Source organism: Pocillopora verrucosa, chromosome 4 (genome assembly GCF_036669915.1).
Source record: "Pocillopora verrucosa isolate sample1 chromosome 4, ASM3666991v2, whole genome shotgun sequence".
Taxonomy (NCBI): domain Eukaryota; kingdom Metazoa; phylum Cnidaria; class Anthozoa; order Scleractinia; family Pocilloporidae; genus Pocillopora; species Pocillopora verrucosa.
In genome coordinates this window covers 22,839,083-22,865,294 of record NC_089315.1, presented here as the reverse complement: position 1 = coordinate 22,865,294, position 26,212 = coordinate 22,839,083, and the positions used below count along the sequence as shown (strand labels likewise).

Sequence of the window (26,212 nt, the reverse complement as noted above, 5' to 3'; positions counted from 1 at the left end):
TTGCAATACTCTCTCCCCTGGGGAAACAAGTTGTGTATAAAACAATTTACGGCTGTATGGAGGACTACGTCGCAGAGAGACAGTTAGGCTGTTAACGGTCAGGTGGCGCAAATAACCCGACTTGACCAACGAGCCAAACTTGATGCCTTTATTTTTTGTTCCGCTCCCTCTTTCGTGCCGTTCTTAAATATATTTGCTCTGCTTTTGCTAACTGGACGCCTGAAAAATGCTAGAAGGCAATTTCAAAGTGGAGCAGATCACCAACGATTTTTTTAAGCTTTTTATTTATAGCAACTTTTGCGGACGCACCAAGTGCACAGCTTTGACCTCTTCTGGGAGGAGTGTTCATATTCTATGGACAAAATTTACACATAGCTACGACCTCATATATACTGCACATTCTTTTCTTGTATAAGAAGTTAAATATTATTTGTTTTTCCTTTATGCCAATATATTACAACATTTTAGTGGCGGAGTTTCTTGCGAGAGAACACGGACCAGTCCTGTTCTGGTTGATATTGCCTTGGAACAGCCATTATTTATCGCTGGAGGAAGCGGGAGGGGGGGGGGTGGTGTCGGGGGATTTTGGGTATATCACATGATTTTCAGGAGAAATGGAGGGGGAATCAACCGTCGCTGATAGAGTAAGAAGGGGCCTGGAGAAAATTGACTATCAACGAGGGGGAATCATTAGAATACTACAGAGTCTAACGGAGGGATCGGGTTTATCGTGACACAATTAAAATCCTCCGACCCAGCCCCCCCTTTTTTTCTGGGCGATAAATAATAGCCGCTCTTCTAATAGAGGAATTTACTCTGATAGTATAAAGAGTTCACTGAGCGATTCTAGTCTACTGTTTTGACTGAAGTCCTACGTAGCAGTGCAGTTTTTACCGTCGGAGTTAAAGACTTACTACAGACATTAACATTAAGGCAGCGAAGCATTCCCTACTGTATTCCTTCAAAAGGGTTAAAAGTGGTTCTGAATTCAAACGCTTCTTAGTTTTTAGTAAATATTCTCCTCGGAAAATAAGAGATTTTTAAAATCAATATTTCTGAAACGACCACAGTTCTCTCGGTCACTCATTGGATTAAAGTCCTCTCTATTTCAAAATAACTTCTCCAACTGTGAAGACACACACAGCTCAAAAGTGACAAGGGCTGAAAACTCTGGTAATGGCGTGTTTTCATTTTCGTCTGATTTCTACTGATCCCTTTCAAACGCATCTAGCTGGCTGCTGCAATTACTTCTGATGGCACGAGTATTTGAATTCCTTAAAATCTACAATATAAAAGAAGTAAAAATAACAGAAGTAAGACAAAAAAAACTTGGAAATCTTTGCAATTCGCTGTACACCACAGCACAGAAACGAATTATCACACCTAAAATAAAACACCTTGAGGATCTACGAAAAAGCACCGTGTGTCAAGTTACAAATACGTAATTCAGAGCTTTTAAGCCAACAAGCTAAAAGTCTGCTAGGAAAAGACGAAGGACATGTAAAGTGGGTCTAGCTAGAAGCAACTGAGTCAGTTAGCCACAAAAGTAAACCGCTCTCTCTCTCTTGGTTAATATTTGCGGAGCTATTTCGTTTTTCCCAAGTTCTACCCAGAACTCAGTGTAAGATCCCGGAGTCTAACGGCTTAAAGAGATTAATTTATTTCACGTATGCCTTTGTAAAAGAAGTTAACCTTGCTTGAAAGCAAAACGCCTTATAAATCGGCAGACGGATCTTTTCCAATGACAAGTTTTCCTTTGGGAAGTCCATGTGTCCAACATCTGAACTACCTACTTTTTAAGCGAGGAGGTATTTGAAGAAAACTTCAGAAGGACTAATTTGTTACTTTTGATAAATACTTTGAGAAGTTCATGAGTCCAATATCTGAATTGCCAACTTTTTTAGCAATGAGGTATTTTGAAGAAAACTTCAGAAGGACAAAATTTGTTAGTGTTGACAAGTACACAGGAAGTTTTAGAGGGAACTTCTCCTCAAGCAAGATTACCTTGAGAAGTATCATTGATGAGATTTCTTCGCGGAAATAAGGGAATTGGTCAGAAAAACTTAACAAAGCAAATGCGACATAGCTTGTGCGCTCACGTTAAGATTCCAAAAAGAGGACTTTTCTAAATTAGTTGAAACTCACCTCACCAGAATCAAAAGCTGGCCGCGCTTGGTGTTCTCGGGCTGGAAGAGAACAAAGGTGTACCGTATTTTTTCTGTCTCGCGCGCGAGTTTTGAAACCAAACTTGTGTTACTCTCTTACTAAGGCCAGTCAACTGTGCGATTCGTTCCAGGTCCTGCCCGTCCGGATTAGAGTCGATGTTGAAGTTCGCTTGAAGGATTTGTAGTTGTTCCTCGGTAAATGTGGTTCGTACTCGTTTGGTTTTATGACATTTTAGAATTCCGCCGCTGGAAGGTGAATCTTCGCTGTCTGCGTCTGTTAAAAGATATAAAAAACCACATTGTCATCATCAATGAAGGAAACAAACAAGGTTCAAAGGCACAAACGCTTAGGTTTGAGAAACACCAAACTAAGGAATGGTGGTGGTTTTTTGTCTAAAACTCTTCACCTTCAAATGAGAAACCAGCAGCAAACAACCATTAAATCATTATTCCTAAAATATTTTAGCGAAATTTAACGAAAATCGGTAAAATCTACATACCCTATGAATTCGCTCAAAGTGGTTGTATTCCTCACAAAATCTAATACGAGATTTTAGCTCATAGAGGTTCGCAAAAAACTCACACCAGGAGATTATCTCGCCTCCTGAAAACGAAAAACCAGTAGGACAACGGGACCTCCTGGCGTCAATGACGATGGATCAAGATTTCCCGGGAAAAATAACCCATTGCAGACACCCTTTTTTTTATTGTTATCTCGTTCGCTCAGTGGAGCGTTGAGGAGGACGACACAATGATGAGTAAAGTTGCCAGAGGCAAAGGAAAAACCCGCGGCAAAAATGGAAAAACCGGTAAATGTGCTGAGGAACAAGACAGCGAATTGACATAGCTTTCAAAATTACGATTTGAGGCGATTGTTAGTGTTTTTGTAACAAGGCTGGTACTTGCATAAAGAAAAGAGAACCTAGTTTTTAACATTATTTGTAGCAAAGTTCAGTTTGACAGCAAGTTCTTTCCGCCAGTTCCAGTCGCTTTCACAAAGGAATTTTTTACTAATTTCTCGACAGAATGGTACCTATCCTTTCTTCCTTAGGCCTGTTTTTTCTTTTTCCTTTTTCCTTTTTTTTTTTTTACAAGAACTTTCTTCCGCTTTTGATTTTTCCATGAGCAAAAATTTTTTTTGTAAACAGAGAGCTTCACGTGCGAATTTTTTAAAGTACGAGATGTAAACAAAATATAGAAAGAGCATGAAAATCGAGCCCCAACGTGAGCGGTTGCCGCGAAAATTCCCCCAGGGGGTTTCGCCCAGGTCCGTGGTAATGACTCCTTCCTGATTTATTGACTTTTAATTGAAAATGCGTTTTTCTAAATACCTCGGGGGCTTTTATAAAACTTTTTCATGGAAACTTTAGGTTGAATATTTGAATTCAGTGTAATCAAATAAAAGAAAAATTTATTTTTTCGGCCTCTGAAGGTGGGAAGTAACCTTAAGTATAAGCGTTCGTTCGCCCGCAAGTAAGTTGCCTTGGGCAACGCCAGCCAACGAGAGGTCTACAAGTCTTTCCGCGGGCGGAAAACGTTCGTCCTGCAGCGATAGCAATGATAGCCTGCTTGCAAGCTGGAATTCTAGTGATACAAATTTCCATGCTTTGAGAACAAACTGCAGTCAATCTCTCTAAGCGTAAGGATTGACATGCTAATAGTGCTACCTTCTCAGTTAGCCATACAAATACGTTTTTCGTCTTTTTATCATGGGGAGAGGTAGAGGGATTTCTTTTTCAACATGGTACAAACTCTTTCTCTCATAAATCACAAATTTTCGATCGTGGAAAAAAAAATTGAAACACAAGAGTGACAGATGGACCTGAATCCGTTGTGGATTACTATGTATGGATCTATCATTACGTGGTCGGATGAAACGTATTCGCGTGATTAGGAGGGATTGACTACAGTTTGTACTAACAAAGGTTTACAGCACCGTAAATTTTGCGTTAACAATTTGTCTGCGCGCTGACAAGAAAAGACAATTTACTATCAGCCAAAGTCGACTTAGAATTCAAACTACACAAATCACCTTGTACCATGTCTTCAATCCCTCCATCACTTTGAGTGCAGTAAGAAAGAGCAACTAAGGAGGGATACAAATACAGGTCTTAGCACCATGGCAACAATTTTCAAGTGACCTTAAAATTCTAAGATATATACGATTACGAATTCGGGGGGCGCGCCAACCGCCGATAATTTGGCGGGAAAACACAATAGCTGTCAGCATGAGCATCCGACGTTTTGCGAAAGCAGCGAAGTGCCAAATTAAGACACGACAATTTACCAATTTTTCAAAAACGTCTGATAACAATAATTGCGCAAACTTCTGGGTCGGAGAGAGCATAACCAAGCGTCTTGAGGTATAATTTCTCTCCGTATTTTGACAAAAACTCTTGAAGTCTAGTACTCGAATTGATGCAAGAATCTAAAGGTTTTCACTGTTACATACATTGAACTGGGTTACATTATGAGAGTGGGTCGTTACTTGTGATCTCAAAACTGAATCCGAACAGCCGACTTAAAAGCAATTTTTCCCTCTATTTTTGCAAAGTTATTTGGACTAAGCAAGAGATAGCCTTCAAGAGAGTTCAAAGGAAGAGTTAACGAAAAACAAGAAAAAAACAAGAAAAAAGCGTGTTTCGTCATTCAGTGACTCACTCTTCACGTTCAATGGGCGACTTTTTTGTGATTACTTCATTTTGACGTCATTTGTCACCTACATGACTGGATAACTAACTCACTAAAAAAATTTGTTAAATTTTAACCTGCCTTACTGAATGAAAAGTCTCCAAATTACTATATTTTCACAGGCAAGGAAACTCGTTCCTTTGTTAGGACAGTCCTAGATGTATAAGTAAAAAATTGAAAAGAATTTGCAAATAACAATTTTTTTTAATAAAAATCGTGTATGAAAAACTCAATATTTTTCACAGGACAAGCCTTTCTCTGTCATCAATACAGTCTTTTCAATTCAAACTGGTTACATTCATCGCGTTGAATTGCAGCCTCAACGTTTCAAATTCTCATTTCAGCTTAACGATCCAACGCAAACTGACAGAGCCTGACATCCGCAAATGGCCGATTTTTCCGTTGCCACGAGCAAAGCTAAAGATCTTCAAAGAGTCAAATTTCTACGGTGAATATAGATCCTAACAGACTGTCGCATTATGGTTCTGTGTGTAATTCTGAGCGACGTGAAAATAAGTTGCTCGTCAAAACAATTTTTCTCATTCAAGCGTCATTTGTAAATACTCAATCGAGCAGCTGCTTTCTGGACGCTTTGTGTGTCGTTGAAAAGCGACCGCGGAAAAAGAAAAGAACCTCCGTAACCTCCATAAATTATAAATGTACGGTAATTACTCTTTCTGAGAAACTCAACAAAAAAGAATTCAATGTCGCACCTCTGAACACATTTTGTTTTGCGGCTCCGCTAAAACGCGCTTTTGTAATGTTAAAACAAACCTACCTTTGACTCGAAAAGCGAGACGTGTCAATAAAATTTCCGTTGTTTCCTGGAACATTCTCTTTGAGACAACCGCTTAAAATTGTTTACGTTTTAGGGGATTTAACTCAAAAGAGGAGGAAACTAAAACAAAAGTTATGCGTATAGCGGTTTCTTTTTCACACGTTTGAGTTTTCCTCCTTTTCCTTTCCGAAACAGGTTAATTTACAGGCGGGTCTTAATGCAGTGCGTATTAATATCAATTTCTGCTACTAACATCGCATAAACGAAAAATCTTATAATAATGAATTGTAAAGAAAGCCTGAAAATTCTCTATTGAAACGCAACTTGTCTACAGACACCGAGAAATAAAACAAACCCAGACAGGCGAAGTCGGAGATCATTGATTACACTGTATTATGACAAAACAAAATTATGCGCGATCTTGTAAAGGAGACTCCTTTGACAGTTGCATATTTAAGCAAAAACACAAATGAAACTTTGCAACTCTGTTCCAAAGGCGAATTCTTAAAGTTATATTACGGAAAGGCTGAAAAGCAGTTTAGAGAGCAAAACACATCGACAAATAGAGATATTTAACAGTTTATCAGCTGTTTGGCCAATATTTCTCATCTGACGTTCGTCTTATCTTTCTTTCCGTTTATATCTGTTTAAGAGGAAAATCTGGCTTTTATCGTCTCTTCTGCGTACCTTGAAATGTTTCTTTTTTTCGAAACACGAATAACAACTCCATATTCCCTTGGCAAACTCTGTTTCACACACATCGATACTAAATAAAAATGAATTCATAACGAAATCTCGTTTCTAGAAGAACTTTTCGCTTAGCCTATTCTTAGCCGTTTTATTGGTGTGTTTTTGTATTTTGTAAGCTAAGCGCGCGAGAGGACGCGTAAAGCGTGAGTGCTCCTCTTACATTCGCGCTCTTTGCTTCGCTTACAGTTCTTATTTCGCTTGCGCGTTGGGCGTTGGTTAACACACAAACAAAATTGTCAACAGGATACGGTTAGACTAAAACTACAAAGACTTACCATCTTGCGAGGAGTTATCGGGAGGGAAAACTTCCAAACTCTCCATGTAATGTAATTTACAAAGAACATGTCCTTCTTTTAACGCGAACTCTTCGCCTGTAGAAAGTTGTCGCTTGCAAGCGTCGCACGCGAAACACGCGAGGTGGTAGACGCTGCTCCGCGCGCGTCTCACCCAGTCATTTGCGTGGATACTTCGTCCGCATCGGGCACATTTAGTGCCAAACTGCCTGTAGATCGTAAAATAATAGCCAGGATTAATAAGAATACGCAAAAAAAAAATCGCGATTTAGTGAAGAGAGGGCTGGATGGGGAGGGGAGAAGCTCTCTTTCTTTTGTTTGAAACAAATTTCCTCACTTTTCTAGTGTTATGAAGACAAGAGAATGAGCACGATTTTAGTGCATGTTTACCAGCAACAAGATACAAGCGATAACGAATATTCCCGCGGATAATACCACGACTTATTGCAAAATGGGCTGGAAAGGGTGGCGAAAAAGTTCCGCTTTTCCGAGTGAAAGAAATCGTTTGTATTCAGTTACGTTCTAACATGCAAGTAGTTCTCTAAGTTGTCGCAATATTGACATATAGATAAAGTGCGATAATCATACAATGGCCGAAAAAATCAGCTTAGTTTTAGACAAACCACTGAAAACACACTTAGGCATGGCTTCTAACGACAGACTTTCATGGCAACATAAGTGAACAAGCAAACACACGAGGCGGGTAATAACCACATACACAAAGATACTTCAAACAAGAGTTTGTAGTGTATAAGTACAGGATAAATAACAATTATTAAACATAAGCGTAAAAAAAAAGGCTATTGCGAAACCGTTCCTTAACTCTGCATTCATCGCTATGGGATCCAAATCGAAGTAAGAACTATTTGAATTAGCTTCATTTAAATTTTTCATTTATGTTAAAAGGGCAAATATTATCCTAAGTCACATTAATAGTAAAATTAAACCAGCCGCGCAATGAACATTTTTGAAGGGTTACGAAAACCGTACCCTATAGTTTCAAAAAGCTTCGCATCTGCTACGTTTAAATTACCGTTACCTTTCTTTTCTATAAGAACGCGTTTTATTTCGATTGACTTCATTATGATTATCATTTTCATAACTGTTTTCTGGATATTCCTGCCCAGAAATCTTAAGTACCAGATCACGAGTCGGAATAAGTGAAACGTTGTTTTACACCGACACAAACTAAACCGCGCACCGATTAAACAGTTTTGAACGAAACCAAATGAAGTAAGCCAATTGAAAATTGAGGTGATCGCATTTCAAAATATTTTTGAAATCTTTTATTTTTTGTAGACATAATTATACGTAGGACACTCAATACCAATTTCCAATCCAATTGAAAATGGGACTATTTATTACAAATCTACACTCGAACAGCCCGACAAAAGCGTCTTCCAAGCCAGGTTTCAAAGCTGTAAGAAGTGAGTCTCACCACTTTGAAACACAAATAAGGTCACTGATGTGTGGTGTGAAAAATAATTTGCAAGTTTGCATTTTAAACATAGTTCGCTATGTTTACATTTACACGTAGGAGGCAGGTGTTTCTAAATCACCTCTGCCTTTCGGCCAGGAAATTCTCATTCGGCTAAACCACGGAAAATAGATCAGCTGAGAGTTAAGCTAAACAGGAACACAAACGTGTGGAGAAATACGCGCACGTTGGTGAAGAAAACGCGCAAAATCGGAAACTCAGTTTTCACTGAACTTGGCGAAGTCGCTAAAACGGATCAAACGCATTATTTATGCGGTCACTTTGTCTTTAGAGGTGGTCGCTTCGTCGACAATAAACCGACGGTCCTAACGTCGCATTAAAGAATGAATCGCCCTTTCTGCACACTTTAAAAAGCTTCTCTAACACAACAACGAAATACCTTAGTCCAAACTAAAAACCAAAAAAAAATTTAGTGGAGTTAAATTCGATGTAGTTGGAACCATTCCCAGCACCATTCATTCAAGCCACTTAAAAATGGTTTCGTTAAAGATACCGTGCAAGAGAGGATTAAGAAATAATCTGCTGGTTACATGAAAGACTTTAACTGTGGTATGGTTAATGCAATGTCCCGCAACCGGAGACCTTGGTTTCACTTAGTACAGCCTTATAAACCAAAAGGGGACCTTTGTTATATTTGATTGTTTAACGGTCCAACAAGTCCTCGCCTAAGCCGTCCGTAAATCAAACGTCAAAACTAAATGAACGAGTTTGATAAAATGCCTCCTTAAGGCTTTCTTATCGGAAATCATCTTTCAGACTGGTTCAGTCTAGATCATTTCCAGTGTTCCTAGGCGTTTTGGTAGAATACAGGAAACTTGGCAGCCTGAAATACTTCTAGATGTCATACTTAAACCGGCACGGGAACGTAGCGTTCAAATTAAGAGATGAAAAGTAATTTCCGTACACTTCTTAATGGAAACAACAACGTAACAAAAAAATTGAAAGGAAGCTGCAAATGTCGCTAGAAAGAAGACGGACGCAAATTACTATTCACCTTTGGATAAATTTGTGGCCATATCAATTAAGAGAAACTAGTAAATTTATTTTTACCAGCCACTTTTCATCTTCCTTGCTAAGATAAAAAAAAAAACAACAACGACAATAACAACAGAAAAATTAAGCTTAAATTTTGTGCCCGAAATTCCAATCCGCGCGACATATTCGTTACTGTCTGATGCTAGCAACGTATAAATTCTGTCCACAAACCGCAGAGGCGCACTTTTGAGTAAAAGTTAGAAAATAAACTTGAAATGAGCACGCAAATGAAACGCACCTTGCATAATCGGTTTTGCAGTAAATCTTGTCTTCCTTGGTATAGCAAGTGGCCTCCTTGCCGAGCTCTAATCCACACATGCAGCATTTCAGACAGCCCGTATGCCATGCCTTCCCACTGACCTTCACAAGATATCGGTCCATAATTCTGCCTTTGCACCCAGCACACTTCTCTCCATGTGCCTAAAAACACGAGACACGATCCTGAAATGTCATTGCTGTGATCAAGTTTGTTCTCCTTACCGTGATATGTACACTAGTGTTCGAACTCCCCCCGCGGCATTCGATTATCAAAATAATAATAACAAATTTAATTCATCCAAGGAAGGGAGGTTTTAGAGACATCCTCAGGCGCCCTAAAGCTAACAGAGAGACTCTCAAAATCGCGATCAAATGGCACATGTTTTAGTTCAACAAGTAAATAAGACCTAACATTTTGTCCAGGAAGGTAAACAAACAATTTCTCGCACAACAGGTCATCCTCAGGCACACGAGAAACTCGCATTCAACCATGTTACAGTAATAAATACGAAAACAAACATCCCAAACGCTAACTCACCGAAGACTGGTCTCCAACTTCGCGAGTAAAATTCGCCGTAGATTTTTCCTCGCAAGCAGTGGTCATCTGGAGAGAGGAACACACTGTCAGCACGGACACACTTCACAGAGCTGTTCACAGTATTTAATTCGGCTTCAGGGCTGACCAAACCACCCGCTAGATAACCCAAAGTTGTTCGAACTCTCACAGGTTTCAAATAGGCCAATATAACATGACATGATAATTAGGGCGCTCTCTAACGTGATTGGCTGGCTCGGCTAAGTGGGAGGAGCACTAGTCCTCGGGGAAATCGATCTAACACACAAAATGTTGCTTCCCTTTGTGTCGTCTTACTCAAGGAAGGTTGTTTTGAAATGAACAAATATTACTAAAGTGATGCTCGCCTCAAAGACTTAGCTTTCGCCTTCGAGCAACAAACTCGGATAAGCCACTGGCAGTGCCTCAGAGCTTCGCATTTAAGCCCTTAAGGGTTACTGTAAATAAACTTTATACGCGAGTCATTTAGGATTTACTTAAATATTCCGTGATTTGCTTTCGAAATTCACTGAGTGATTCGCATGAATTAGGGAAAGACGCGTTAAAACAGTTAAAGTAAGCCACGGTTCAAGAACACCTTTTTCTGCGTCAATTGAAGAGCCGAAAAAAAAGGAAACGTTCTTCCTTTCAGTACCAAAACGTGGTCGTACCTGGAAACAAAGTTACCTGGCGCCGAAAGTCTGTAACGAGCGGATGATTTTAAAAAAAAACCTGCATATAAATTCATACTACTAAAAAAAAATGCACACTGTTTCCTGTTCAAGGGCTGTCAATATTTGTAATGGAAACAAAGCGGTTAAGACTCTAACGAAAATCCTTAAAAGCTTGTCGCGGTTAAAAAAGAAAAGCCTTCCAATGTGACGAATGAATTTTTACGCAAAACGACCTCATACTTCCTGTTAACTTGCTCCGACCGATGAAAATTAAAACAAGAGAGGAATTTATGCAGATTTCGTGCAGAGATCACCAAAAATAAAACTTGAAGATGTTTCGAAAGAGCAAAGAGGTCAACAAGATAAATTTCGTTTTCTGAAACTTGCTTCATTGAAAGCCGTTTAAGAAACTCTTATCATTGTACCACGCAGAAGAACTGCGAAAGTGATGGAAGAATTGTTTCCAGGCCGGATGAGCGAGCTTAATCAGTCCCTTACTCTGGAGAGCAACAATTAAATAGGTTTACTTAAAACTTTTGTTCGGCAAAAGAAATTATTTCGGGCATTCTGTAACAACGGAAAGGAATGAATTTTTATCTAACAAATTTGCATTCAGTTTTGTTCCAAACTGTCGTTCGGAACAAAACGATGAATTTCTGAAATACCTTTCCCTCGTGCAAAGCGTGAGACGAGACCGTCACTCGACTACAGATTCGTGACTGTAATGTTGTGTCTACATAGATTCATCTAAATTTTGACAAAACGGATAAGCACTGTTCAAGTGTATTAACCCAATGACTTATACAGTACGTCAAAAATAGTCTCGACAAACTTCTTGATTCTGTATATCCTGCGTTGATTTTTCCCATAACTCTCAGTTTTCAAAATCTCTTGGTTACCAGTTTGGAAATGTAATTTTCTGTGCTATTACATAATGACCTTCTTTTCCTTTAGGAAGCCAAAACAGAATTTAAGAAGTCTACAGGTGTCAATTAAGTCTTAATTTGTTTCTCGACCGGAAATAACGGTATTTAAGCTCGTTTTTATTTTTTGATCAATTGTTTCGAATGAAAGCTTTCTCTTGATGAATAATTGATAAGAACAGGTTTGACTTCTCGCTATGTGCCGAAAACACTGGAAAATGAAAACTGGCTCGGATCTGAAATAAAAATTGACAACAAAAAACAAAATGTCCCAAAGACATTGTGGCTAAAAGTAGTAAATTGGTGCCCTACATAGAGCATACTCTGTTAGAGTATAACACATTTTAACAATAAGCGACTAAAGCTTACAGGCAAAACGCTTGGAAACCTTTTCATTGTTATTCAAACAGGAGCGATTAAGGAAACAGCTTCCTACTTTTAGCGAATAACAAGGCCTCGTGAACAAGCAAAACAACAAATTCTTAACATATTCAAAGACAATTTTGAAAATAACATAACTCTTACATAATGCAGCCAATCATTCTCCAAAACGGCAAAAATAACACTTGTTTTGAGAGTTAATGTACGCGAACGCAAAAGAAACGCATTTTGAAGTGTCTTTGAGGAGAAGACAGAGAACCTACATTCAAAAGACGGACGATTGCAAAACTGCTACCACGTGAACTTTGAGATAAATTAATGAAAAAAATTCCGGTCACAGCAAGAGTTGCATAAAAACACAGGCTTGGAGAGCAGATGTCTAGCCAGACTTCCAAAAGATTTAGCAACCTCATTTGAGTGGCGATGACTAAGTTTTGATTTCATTAAAACGAATCGGTGAGACACAATTTGAACCAGCTTGCCATTTAATAAATGACAAATTGAGATTAAGTAATCTATCGAAAGATATCGAGAATTTTTGGACAGAGTCGAACAGAACTTAACCAAATACAAAAATTTATCGAGTGATGTAAACACAACACGGTAGCAAAAACTTGTATGCAGTCAACAAATATGAAACTTGACAAGACAAATAATGTTAATTTTACTCTATTCAGGACAATTTCACGCTCCACACGTGCGAGTTAAGAAGCGTGCAGGTGAAAAATATAGAAAAGAAAGAACAAATTAACAGAGACTACCCAAAATACCATGAAAACTCCAATTTTCAGATTTAAGCCAAAGAAATTGTAGAACTCACGTGTACAACGAAACCTCAAAATCAGGGCAAAATCTGTAAATAATCGCGAAAGACTCGCTCTTGCAAGTTTCACAACAAAATAAATATATCTGAATTAGGACTACAGGCGTTTTTCTGTTTGAATGGGTATGACTATGATTCTAAAGATGTTCCTACTTTGATATTCAAAAGTTAAACAAATAAGACAAAAAGCTCTATTCCTAAAATTTTGAATCGAAAGACAGCCTTCAGATTGCTTACACTGTCCTACATATCACTATTCGAAAATCAAGTGAAACACGACGAGGTGTAGTTCAACTAGTTGCGCACGCCACCGGATAGAATTCTACGCCACGAGTTTAAATTTTTCTTGTTTTTTACCGAGGAATTACACACGAATTTGAAGCAGTCTTTTTTGCTTACCTTGGCTGAGATCTGAAATCTTTCGATACTTAGCATAAAACTCGTGAACATGCACGGAAGAACAAGAGTCGAAGGACAAGAAATACGCAAAACAAAGGCGGAGTTTAACACGAAATTGTTTTCGTCTCCACAGAATACTAAAATAATGTCAAAATATTTTTTCTAGAAGAAGCTCGAATGTGTTCGGAATACATGCATGCTCTGAAAATTAAGTGCACAAGAGTTCAGCGAACGATAAATGTTTCAGAGACAACCTTTGATGGAAAATAACACTTCTCGCAAAATTTGTCCAAAACTGTCAACAACCAAAACTTGAAGTATGTTACCTGGAGGGTTTCAATTCTCTTGTAATTCTCTTTCACACAATAGAGCGACATAGCTTTGCAAAATATCCGTGCTGTGTAATCAGCGTATTCTGCGATAACTCTCGTTACAATGCTATTGATCCCAAGACAGCAATCTACACGACTGACGGTTTTGACTTTGAGCATTACCTTAAGCGGATGACTGCACGCTTAAATAAAAGACTTGCGCAAAGAATCAACGTGAAAAAGGCGTCGCGGCTAATAACAAAAACTGACGAACACAAAAAACAAAAATAATAATAATAATAACAACGACACGGCCGTGCAAAGGATACCCGCTGGTGCGCGATACACATGGGAAAACCCCAGACAGAGCCCAGGAGGCGAGGAAGCTGAAGATATTGCTCTAATATCTTCCGCTCGATACAAATAGAGCTATTTTTCTAGAAGTGAGCCCGAGCCTGAGCCTGAGCCTGAACCTAAGCCCTGGAAGTCTATCAACATTGCTGGAGTTTACATTTGAGGTTTATTAGACCCTGAGAACGGCTGCACGGGAACTAGAAGAAACCGAATGGAAGAAAGGTGAATTTCGGCTGTAAAACAGAGTTCTTAAACCTTTAAAAGCATCGCGGAAAATGTTTTCATAATTAAAGCTTTACTTTTTGACAAACATGTTTCCGTTATAACAGACTCAATATTCGAATGACCATATACTCAAAATTATCACTAGGTTTCAAACCTCTGGTGCTTTCGTATTTAAAAACGGCATCGAAAGTTTTGCCACCAGTCGCGCGCAAACCTATCGGATCCTACAAATGGAAACATGGGCCCGTTTCTTGACAGTCCCCCTAAATTACCGAGCTCGGTAAGGAAACAGGTTTTGCAAGAAAAACGCGCCAAGCCCTTTGAAACAGAGAAGGAAAATTTGACACGGTTTTTTCTCTTTTAATAGTTCAAATGAAAGCTTGTTTGCTTGCAATTGACCAAGGTCACCTGTATCTCGCCTTGGCTTTGAAGAGTGCGACAAAAAACCCGGCATTTCCAAAGGAACAGAGGTCCACCCGCAGATATTTTTGCCGCTCCGTATTGGTCGGCAAGTCGTCGGGCGGACTCCCTTCGCGGGTTTCAAGAGATTTCGTTCCACTCTTCGAAAAATAAAATAAAAGCGAGGCTATCTGAGCGATATTATAGGTAGGCAGAAGCCGAAATAAAACTATGCAACACAAACCCAAAAATGAGTCTTCCTGTTACAGATGTTTTTCTACCACTCAAATTATTTTACTACAGCTAAATTTTAGTCAGAGCTTTTGAAGTTTACAACAACCCATTTGATGCGAATTATTTATATTTCAGTCTTCCTGCTTTGTGGAGAGGGTTGCAACAAGGTTTATACGTAACGCGTGATTAAGCACCATAGGGTATTTTGATCGCGCGAGATCTAGGTGCAAACACAGTGCGTGCTTTAAAACTGTCAACATGCAAAACAAGCATGGCAGCTCGATACGATCATGCGATTGTTATTTGAAAAGGTGTGTTAAAAACGGTTCGACGCAGTACAGTTTTTATGTGATGGAATCTAGGGTTTCCAATGATTGCACTTTTAATATTCATAGGCGTTCTACGCCTGAAAAAAGAGGTCAACCAGAAAGAAAACACCGTGGAAAAGATTGCCAAAAGGCGACAGATTCGAAAGTCGACGTATGCTCAGACTCCGATCTCGGCGAAGTTCCATTCCATTACATATTGTTTTGCGGCAAAGAAAATAGGGATCTTTCGAGTAAGATTAATCGCGTTTCCTATAATAGAATTTCCTAAGCTTTGCTGGACTGTTAAACATATCTGTGCCCTTCCTAGTGCCTGTTGATAAAATAATTCATATGACCAAATTTGAGATAGAGGAAGAAAACACAAAATTGCAAATAGCTAGGAAACTCCCTTTGAAACCCCTATTTGTTTCGGCTTTTAAATGATCGGCTGGACAATTTTCACAAATTGTGAAAATTTTGAGAGATTTCACCGAAGGAAATTGAAGAAAATCAAAAGGAAAGCTAAATTATCGATGGCGAGAGCCTCCCTTCGTGGAGCCTTAGACTAAGAACGAAAATTATTTTGATAATATTTACTATGGCAATCGACAGTCCGAACCTTCCTTGTTGCCTTTTGATGGCTGTTAGTGACCTTGAAAAGCAAAAACATGAGAAATGTTTTATAAAAACATTTCGCTAGCGCGCGCGCCAACATTGAGCAAAAACCCTATGGAGCCTCCTTAATTCGTGATGCTTGAATAACTCTTTATAGTACAAGTGACGCGTGAGTTTTTCCAAAATTCGTGCGTGAAACGGGATCAGAACCCCTTCGCTACCCTCTACGAACATTACCCTGCGAACATAAAATTTGGACATTCTTCCAGTAGATCTCATACAGTCGAACTTCCATTTGCGACCACCTCGCGTTAGCGACCACCGTTTCGAAATACCAAAAGTTTCCAAGTCAAATCACCATAAATGGAACCTCTCGTAAGCCACCACATCTTATAAGTGACCACCTCTCATAGGCGATCACTTTTAAAGATGCTTGTTTACAGTTTTCAATCGTTCTAATGTCCTGTAGGCGACCACTTGACAGACAATTGACTTTATCTCTCGCGAGCGGAAACTGGAAATTGCTTCAACAGATGTCGTATAAGGGGAGGTATTGGAAGTGTTTCCTGAAATAGCTTTACCGTGTAAATTTTTGCTTGTCTGCTTGCTTGCTTGTGTTTCGTTACCTGATAAATTGGAGAGCACCCCTTAGCGTAACAAACGAGCCGAGTTTTCTCACATGAATTATCCCAAACGCTGTATTAAATATTTGGTGAGATACAAAACAATCATCATAGATCCTAAGATTTTTTTCTTTCCTTGATTAAGCCGCTAAAAATTATTATCATAGGTTTTCGATGAGCGCTGGCGAAAGGGTTCGGTCACCATGAGCAAAATATCAAAATGAGATCCCCTGTGGCCTGGCCTCTGCAAGCAACCACCTCCCGCACGCAACCGCCTTGAATTGACATTTGGGGTGGTCGCTTACGGGAGGTTCGACTGTATTACAACCACAGGTCCGTAGCGCGACTGCTAAGAATGTACATCCTGGTGGTGCAAAATGGTGCCAAAAAGAACACTTCTCGTTCCATTTTGCGGAATGAATCCAGCCCCAAGTCTACACCCAGGACTTGAATAACGGAATATGGGACGAGTCCCAACTCCGGTTTAATAACTTACTCTCTTAATGTAATTGTCCTGAAATTTCGGTTTCTTATACCAACAAGAGTTTTTTTTATGAGCATACACTGTGCAGGAATATAAATAACGGATGCAAATGATCACTTTAAGAAAAAAGTACTAAAAGTATCACAGATACTTAACAATAAAACACCGCATTCTTCGTGACAATACACAAGTTTGAATCAAAGAGGATTCCAGATCCGTGCACAAGAAGCAATGAGAGTAGCCTGGACAGAGAAAATTCTGTTGAAAAAGTAACTTGAATCATATTTTCGAAAAAGATTACAACTGAATTCCAAAAATGTCATTTCCTTCTCTTTTGTGGAATCAACGAAATATTTTTAAGAGTTAAGCACGCAACTTCATACTCAGGAAGATAATGCACTCATGTCAACATTTCTCAAAATTAGAATTTCCTCTTTATCCCTCTCACTCTCTCTTTTAAATAAAAGATAAGCTCAAAATTCTGGGGAATTTTTTCATTTATACCTGATTTTTTAGTTTTAATTTCACGATTTAATTCTCGTAATCAATGTCATTTTTGCCTTATTTACCACGCCTTCATTGATGGAACTACAAAAGTATTGTCACAGAAACATTCTAAATTTCTACCCACATCACATTTCTCCGAAATAGCAATTTTGAATCCTAGTTACAAAAACTATTATCAAATGATAAAACAATGGAGTTTGTTTGGGGCCCAACTCAGAGTTGAGCCACAATGTGAGGCTCAAAATGACTCTGAGAGGGGTCCAAAACGTATTTATGCAAAAGAAAAAAAACAGTATTTTTGATTAATCAGTTGGATGTGACTCTATCGGCCTCTCAGGTTTTCCAAAAGTTCTTGTCGAATTACAAATCGTTACCAGAATTATGAATCGCGCTTGGTGAGCTCATGTTGCAGATCGCCGGACTGACGTGCAGGAGGTTCAAGCCCCAGACCGAATATCACTCAGGGTCTCTAAAATAACTGAGGAGAATGTGCAGTCTTCACTGTAATATCCGCAGATGGTGTGACGTTCTAGTCTTTTCGGATAAGGACGATAAACAATAGACCGCACCTTGGGCATCTTCTCTGTACTGGTTAGCTGGTGAAGTTAAAGAACACACGCACATCACCCAAGAGTGGGGATCGTGTTGTGGTGTGACCTCCACTCACCTGAGAGATCCCCTATAAGTATTTTGGACATAGACAGGGGTAGAGAAGGAAAGGAAGAAGGAGAAGAGGCCTTCCTGCTTGGCCATTGAGAGCGACTGAACCTGGGTCCATATCGGCTCTAGCAGTGGTTTTTCTCCCTATTTCTACCACCGAGACAAGTATATTTCAGAGAAGCATGAACAAAGTCTTTAGAATTCTTCAGCACTAGTCGTGTTTAAGACGCCATCTAGAGCACTTTTTAAGACCTATAGAGTCACATCCAAATGATTAAACAACAATGCTGCTGCTGGAAAATCCAACTTAACATTCGAGCCATTGCACTTGCACATGCTAAGCTGACGAGCAACAGTTGAGAAAAACGAACGCAACATCAACCAATCGACTCATCGGTCTCCCCTTCCGTCGTCATGTTTAAACTAAGCAACCAGGCCTTAGCCTACCACGTGATTTTAGCCATCGAAAATGTTTTCGTCGAATGAATATATATTTTTATGGAAGGAAGATATTTTTTAATCAAATGAATATATATTTTTATTGAAGGAAGATATTTTTTAATCAAAAGAAAATATTTCTTTATCAAATGAGAATATTTTACCGAGTGAAAACTTATTTTCATGTGTGAAATTATTTTTTTAATCAAACAAAAATATCTTTCATTTACTAGAAATAGCTTTATCAGGTGAAATTATGTTTTTCTTTGAATACAATATAAGTCAAATAAAACGCATTTTTGTTAAATTCTGCTACATTTTCAATTGGCAAATGACAACAAAGCAGTATGGACAATCAAGCGAGTGCACATGCAGCTGCCAAAATTCTTACTTTAGTAAGCAAACTGCGCCACACTGCTCAACAAAGTGACAGTAATGAATACTTTGAACAGATGGCTTTACACACTTTCTGTATTTACTGAATCAACTAATATTCTCTAGAATTACTAGTCACATTAGCAGTGATCCTGGCTACTTCATATATCAAAACTAATTCCATCTGTGGAAAACTACTATTGAGTTTCCATTCTTTGTAAAATTAAAAAGAAAATGATCAAATTATTTAAGGTGAAGCCAGCAACTAAGCAAAGTGGCACATCTGGCCTGACCTTATCCCAGTTTCTATTGCAACAAAAGCCCAGGGGTATTGCAATCCTCCCTTCCCCCGAGATAGTAAGCTTGTCCATTGTAGGTCAACCCTCACCCCACCCCACCCCACCACTACTTTGTCAGGTTTCCTTGACAGTTTGCTAATACTCAAAAATACTCCTGGGTGGAGAGAGACAGAATAAGAGTAAATCTTCTTGCCCGACAACACAAAACAATCACTAAGCCATGTCTTGAATATGGACCTTTCCACCCAGAGTCCACCACCCTAATTGTTAAGGATCTCCCCCAAAATTGCTCAAAACAAGCAACTATTCTGGAAATGACAATTCTGGGAAAATGACAAAAATCATACATTAAGATCATCAATTCCTTAGAAATACGTCAAAAAAAAAAAAAACCATCTCCCTCAAAATAAACATTCAATGTGACATTTTTTTAAACAATATTGAACTATTGTGTGCCACGTTTTAAGCTGGGATTGATTTTTGCAAGCATAATACAAATGACTTCTTTATTCTAGGCTTGTGCACATCACTTGATAAAATTTTTACAGAAGAATACTTCGGTCTATAATTCCACTATCTTTGCATGCAAATCTCTTTGTCCATTGTATGCCCATTTAACCATTTTTTAAAATTGTAGTTAGTCACAAAGTCTAAGTTTACATACTTTACCCTTACTCTAGAAATTTATTGTAGAGACTATAGAATCTACAGTGCGCCTCGCACATAAGTTAACTGCGCAGACAAATTTCATATGCTGAAATGCAAGTAGGTAGCGTATATATGATTTTTTTGCGCACACAGTTGAAAAAAATTGCAATACTCATGTGTCTTTGTTATTCAGTGCTACATGTTTCCTTTGTATTACATTGTTGTGTAAAACAAAGAACTTTAAGGTTTGATGCATCTTAGTGAAGTTCTGCATATTATACTGTGCAATTATGGGGCAGAGAGGAAGTTGACTGAAATTAAAAAACTAGTTGATTTAGATGACATGTGAACCACCAAGTATTACTCATTGACCAGTGAAAATGTAGCAGCTAAACAAAAATTGAAAAGTCATAGTAGAGAAGCTTTCCATTTACATGTATTTCATACAGCAAATAGACCTCTTCCATATTGGCAATATTAGCAATTTTTAGGCTAGTAACTACATGAGGTGATTTAGATGACGTGTGAACAGCTAAGTATTGCTCATTTTCCAGTGAAAATGTATCATCTGAAAGTAAAAATTGAAAATTAACAGTAGAGAGGTTTTCCACTTACGTGTATTTCAATCAGCAATCAACCACTTCCTATATTACCAACCGTAATTTCTATCTTTTTGGTGTGTAATATGTAAATTGGCCCTCTCTCCTGTTGCTCTTTCTAGAAAAATTAGCTTATTTCAAAACATGTTGTCTAGGGGCCACAAAGGCTGATTTACATGGATGAAAAATAATATAAACGACAGTTGTCACTTCTGAAAGCATTCTATGATAGCACAAAAAGATTCTACAACCTCATTTTGTTATTTCTTGACATGAGAGGTATTTCTTCCAAACAGTGAGTTATATAATCTCATTTTCAATACAAACTCAGGCATAGGACTCCCAGTGGAGGGCACCTCAAAGAAAACTATGAAATAATTCCATGTGTTTAGAAATGCACACGTACAAGGTTTTGTTTCTGAATTAATTCCATGGTCATGAATATTTCATAATCGAGGCATATTTTCAGGAGCCCTAAAGCTAAAACCAGTCAAACCAGAAGCTTCTTGAGCTGACACATTTTCTTCTCCTCATTCAAGCTCAACATTTGTTGCTTAAGTAACAATATTGAACTCTGCATAAATGCCACATCACAATTAAACAAAAGAGGAAAAAAAAATGGTTATGGAAAGCAGGACTTTCATACAATACAAGGCTTGAAATAACAGCCTGCCAATGGACAATGTGCAGTTAAAAAAAAAAGTTGATCAGCCAAATCCTTGGGTTGCTAGACATATGTTATCCACTCATACATGTTTTCATAAAAATAATTTACATAAGAACTAGACAAGGTACTTGTAATAAAATTTCTACTATGCAGAATTAAGAATTTGCACAATGTCATCTAGTCATGAATCAAGTCTATGTCAGATCAGGTCAAAGATTTTTGCTACACTAATTACTCTACACAATGGCCCATCTACCAGGATAATTTATGCAGCAACTGTTGTCAACAAGCACCACAAGCAAGACAAAAGCCCCCAAGGCTAGGAGAACCACTTGCTCCCCCTAAAAGACTTACTTAGGAATAACTTTAAACCAAAAGGCTTCAATAGTTCTTCCTTGTTAAATAGAACAAATGTTAGACAACATCAGCGAAGCTAGAAATTTTTCAAATAAAAAACATCCTAATCCAGAGAAATTAAGAATTCAGCAAACTTTCTTTCTAATTCCTAAGGGATGACTAATAGTGCCAACTTTCAAGTTCACCAGAACACATTTTTCATCTCAAAGATGCTTTATTTTTATAAGTAGAAGTATCCAGCAGATTGAACACAAGGAGTCTTAGATTGCTTGCAGCATCATAGAATCATAGCTAATAAAAGTGGCAAAGCATACAACCAGAATCGCTATGAGGCAATGTCATTCCATTTTGATCCTTTACACCTTACATCAGTATGCATATTCTCCATACTGTTCTCCATATATTTCCTTAGGTGCTGACAAGGAGAATTTGTTTAACCATCAAGAGCTTCTTTAGTTGGTGATCATTTCCTTTATTCTTGTGACCTAACTGTATTTCTTCAGCCAAGCCATTTTTTCAGTATTTGACACAAAAGTATGAGATTTTTTCACGAGAAATGGGATTCGGCTTATAGCCGCAGGTTTGGGATTCAAAAAAAGAGTACAATTGCAAATTTAATGTTAATGCAAAATTACCATGAATTCTGTGACTGTAGCGCTCTTTACGTGGCATGTTTTAAAATTGTCATGACAACAACCTATTTCTGACCACCAATCAGATTCTTTGCTCCCCATGCATTAAAAAACTATCTCACTCAACTTGACAAAACCCTACTCATTTCACATTACAAATGACATATTTGGTCTCTCTGCCGTAAAAACCACTCCATCACTTGCTCATCTAGTTCAGGATACTTGGGAGTGAAATGGCCCATTTTTGCATGTTTTGCAGACATTTTAAGCTTGCCAGAAAGAATAGTTGCCTGTTCTCTTCTCCAGCAACACACCATAGACTCACTAGGTCCATAATTTCGAGTGATCTCTGAATGGTTTTCTACAGCTTCAGCCTCTGTGATAACATTCATCTTGAAAGCCATAGTATATAAAGAGCAGTGTGCTTTTGGCATGATGGGAAAATTAATAACAGTGATGAAAAAAATTGAAATTGAAATCGATTGAAACGCTTGTCAGGTTACTGTAACTGAGAGTATTGTTGTGTTTCTGCAGTCGCATAGTAATATTTACATCTTCACTGACTCGATTTTTTTCATTTGTGTTTATTTTAATTCATTAGCTTTTGTGTTCAGTGAGCCATTTCCAATGTTTCCCATGAGGTCTGCTAACTCAAATGGCCAGTTACAATCAAGAATTTCACTCTCAGCTTATAGCCAATGGTTTTGCTTTATTTTTTGAACAACACAAGCCTGTTGGAAGGTCTCTAACTTTTAGGGTCTCAGCTTATAAGTGAAGAAATATGGTAACTGTTTGATTCTGGGATGATATTGTGAGGAGAAATTAGAAGCTAAAGGGTCAAATAAATTTTCCAAAACACTCAGTGATCATACATTTTAGCCTCACAAGCTCTTTATTTATAGTTCAGCACAAAAACCTATAGTGTTTATTAGGTATTAGAGATGGGAATATTCTCTGCTTAGTATGCAGAATTAACTGGCTCAATTTAAATAGCCTGAGTTGTTTGTAATCAACATTTTAACTCCAATGAGTGACCAAAACAGAATTTCTCCTTACAATATCACTACAATATAAAACAGATAAGTGATGAGAAAAAGGAAGTAGTAGATCCAATACCAAATTCTCCAAACTAACAATATAAGAATCATATAGCACACAGTGAGGAGAGTTACTAATAAGATCTTGGGAGCAAAAAGGTTAATGGTGATGGGGCCAGTGTCTCCACAACAACAGATGAGGTTAGTACCAGGGTTACAGCTATGACTTATTGGCCACTCTGCTGAGCCACAACAAAATTATTTTTGTCATCTAGTGTACAAAATTTATATGGGCATGCTCACTAATTTTGAGGGTTGAAAAAGAATTCTGCAAAAATTGAGTGAAAAATGGGAAAGCATCTATCTCTTAAAAAAAGATTGACTTCACACTGATCAAGAGTTTAACATTTGATCATTCCATAGGGTTGGATTATTTTGTGTTTACAACCATTCTCGGTTAGAGTCAATTCATTGAGTTAAAAAAAATGGAACTACTTCTTAGGGAAAGATGTTTTTCATCTTGTCATGAATGTGGGACAAAGAAAAAAATTTGAGTCCCCATGAGGAATCAAACCTCAGCACTTAAAAACTTAACACCACTCTTCTCTCTTAGTCTATTTACAAACATGATGCTACTGACATTGCTGACCCTAGCAGTATGCAGGACGTGTGTCATATGAACTTCGTAATAGACCTCGCTCACTGTAGTCTCTATGGCTCAGTGGTAGAGCATTGGAGCATGGAATCTGAAGGTCTGAGGTTCAATTCCTTATGGGGACTCAGAATTTTTTTTCTCTGTCCCGTGCTTGTGACAAGATGAAAAACATCTTTCTCTATTTCTTTACTGAGCTCAAAACTTAACATCTCTCTTATTCTATATGCAGAATTACTTCTTGTTATGCATTTTTCATAGAAAGTGAATGTTTCCTCTAAATGCTTGTAAAAATCAACAGATGAATTTTTCTTGAAAGAGGTTGATGAAATTAAAGATTTTCATTTTCATTGGAAATCAAATCACAGAAATTAATGATTTCATTGTCAGATGCACACAATTAAAGAAAAGGAAACTCAAATCAGTTAGGTTTAACGTCTTTAAATCGGCCATGTGGAGCTATACAAATCAAAACACAAAGGAAATTTCGATCACATAAATCTCGCTCTATGTTAACACTCTGAAAAGATTACAATATCTTTTTCGTCCGTACGTGACCGAATTCTCTTTAACGATATTCAAATCTATATAATGGTCATCCATATATAAAGTAAGAGTCACATACATGCAGTCTGGAACTTCATAATACAATATCGATTATTAAACAAATTCTTAAAGAGTAAAATATGCCGTACGGCATGAGTGGTAAACCTAGTATATCTTTTATGAAAAGCTACCTTTCGAACTTTGAGAAAAGAGTATATAGAAGTAAAGCCAAACGATTGAGCAGTGATCTCGAGTGATGTCAAATACATTGACTTGAATCAAAGCATTCAGAATGGTGCAAATGATTGTGTTACATCACATTATATGACATTTGAACCCGACTTGAGTTTCAAAAACGCATTCGTAAAGTTTCCAGATAAAAAGGGAACAGTACGTATGACTACAACTAAGAACCTTCGGCAGATTGCTTGACAAAGGTAAGCTATCATCTCACGCTACCAGCTGTATCACTTGATTACTGATCAAACAAAAACTTTGACTTACCAGCATCACCGCCTGTTCTCGATGTCGGCCCACCATGAAAACTTCCGTCTAAGATCGTGGCACGCAACTCTTAGGCTTCACATGGATCAAGAGGCAGCATGTATGAGATCTCTCAAGTCAAGTGCGTCACAATAAACACCGCAGAATGAAGAGAACTTCCGCTCACACTACCAATATGGCGGACATCTATTGTTATTGGTACTCAGTCTCCACCTAATGTTCGTGCCTGGTTCGTGTCGATAAGAAGCATGGGTCGAGGGATGAGCCTTGCCCCTTATTACTGAATAATTATAGACGATTTTCTTTTACTGAGTTGTTTTTAGTACTTGTTGCATTTGAAACTTCCAAAGATAGGGAGCAAGTTGCTTTCTTTTACTTTGACTACATCAGAGAGAGCCGGCGAAGGACACATTTAGCCATGGTTATGTTAAGATTTTTTCATGCTAGGTCGGCTGTCGAACATAGTCTAACATATCACGTGCCCGAGTCGCATTACATCACGATAGCTACTTCGGTAGTATCAAGCCTTCCTACAGATACACTTTCAGTTTCACTGTTACCAGGTTACACATTGGCTATTTACACTCTGAACAACCTTATATACCTTTTTTTGAAGTATTCAGTCAATGATAGAATTTTAACACTTTTCCCTTTGAGTATGTTCACACATTAACCACGAGTACATCTTACTGACCGAGTTCGAGATCTTTAATGCGATTTATGGGCCATGCGCTAAGCAGGTGAGAAAACGACGAATGCATAAATAGATTATAGAGTGCAATACAGGTTATAGAGTGCAAGACGGAAGTTGCTATGGAAACAGAGGGGAAGCGCCGAATTTGAACACCAAATTTAAAAAAAATAGCCGACAGTCGTTTTCTTTTGTCAAACCAAAACATCGTCGAGCAACGTAAATAAAATCGAAGATACACAGATTTCGGTTCGAGCAGTTTTGAAAACTTTCTTAACATCACTCGTGCCCATAAATCACGAAATATACGTTCACACGATTTCCTATGCAAATAACCCAGTAGAGTGGCTGTATAAACTTAGGCCTGGTTCCTACCCACCACTTCCTGTCTTTTTTCTTTTTTGCCTTCGGGTTTTTTCTACGAGCTTTTTCTGGCCACTGTTTAAACTACCACAATGATTGTAAGTGGTTGCTCGGATCTCGGTTTATTTGATTTGAATGTACTGCAAGATCTACGGCTGCGAATATAGTGATTTCGTATTTTAAGTGGATTGGTGCTCGGCCGAACAGTGCAAAACAAACCTAATGGTTCAATATTTGAGCGGTCTGCTGTTTCTTGAAAGCTGAAATCTACCGTTTACAAAGATCTCTATCATGATGCTCTTTACTAAGATTTGCTTTAAAAGTAAAATAATTCAAAGAAAAAAAAATAAAAGGAAGAGAACTAATTCACAGGGCACGGGTCTACGCCAACTGGACTCTAAAATGCACCTGTTGTGCTGATTGCCATCTTTCTTGGTATCTTCCCTCGCTGACAGAGATCATT

The 26,212-nt window shown here is 38.2% G+C and overlaps 1 protein-coding gene across 3 annotated transcripts; it reads right to left on the bottom strand.

Moving 5' to 3' along the window:
• Positions 1–265: 265 nt before the first annotated feature.
• On the bottom strand, positions 266–24,883 carry LOC131778713 (LIM/homeobox protein Awh-like). 3 transcript variants are annotated; one of them, XM_059095140.2, is made up of 7 exons: positions 24,696–24,883; positions 10,007–10,072; positions 9,449–9,630; positions 6,660–6,886; positions 4,198–4,251; positions 2,146–2,439; positions 266–1,282 (listed from the first exon to the last, which is right to left on the bottom strand). In XM_059095140.2, exons 1-6 carry the CDS (start codon positions 24,729–24,731, stop codon positions 2,156–2,158), a joined length of 849 nt encoding a protein of 282 aa, XP_058951123.2. In that variant the 5' UTR covers positions 24,732–24,883; the 3' UTR covers positions 266–1,282; positions 2,146–2,155. The 3 variants fall into 3 exon arrangements, with proteins under 3 accessions (XP_058951123.2, XP_058951124.2, XP_058951125.1); XM_059095141.2 differs by having other exon boundaries at positions 2,151–2,439; XM_059095142.2 differs by lacking the exon at positions 4,198–4,251.
• Positions 24,884–26,212: the final 1,329 nt, after the last annotated feature.

What these genes read in the sequence shown, in the direction of transcription:
- LOC131778713 (XM_059095140.2), bottom strand. Translation starts at nt 24,731, where the DNA reads ATGGTGGGCCGACATCGAGAACAGGCGGTGATGCTG. An exon ending in GAGAACAGGCGGTGATGCTG is followed by an intron (nt 10,073 to 24,695) that starts GTAAGTCAAAGT and finishes TCCTCTCTCCAG; the next exon opens with ATGACCACTGCTTGCGAGGA. An exon ending in GATTGAAGACATGGTACAAG is followed by an intron (nt 2,440 to 4,197) that starts GTGATTTGTGTA and finishes ATCTTTTAACAG; the next exon opens with ACGCAGACAGCGAAGATTCA.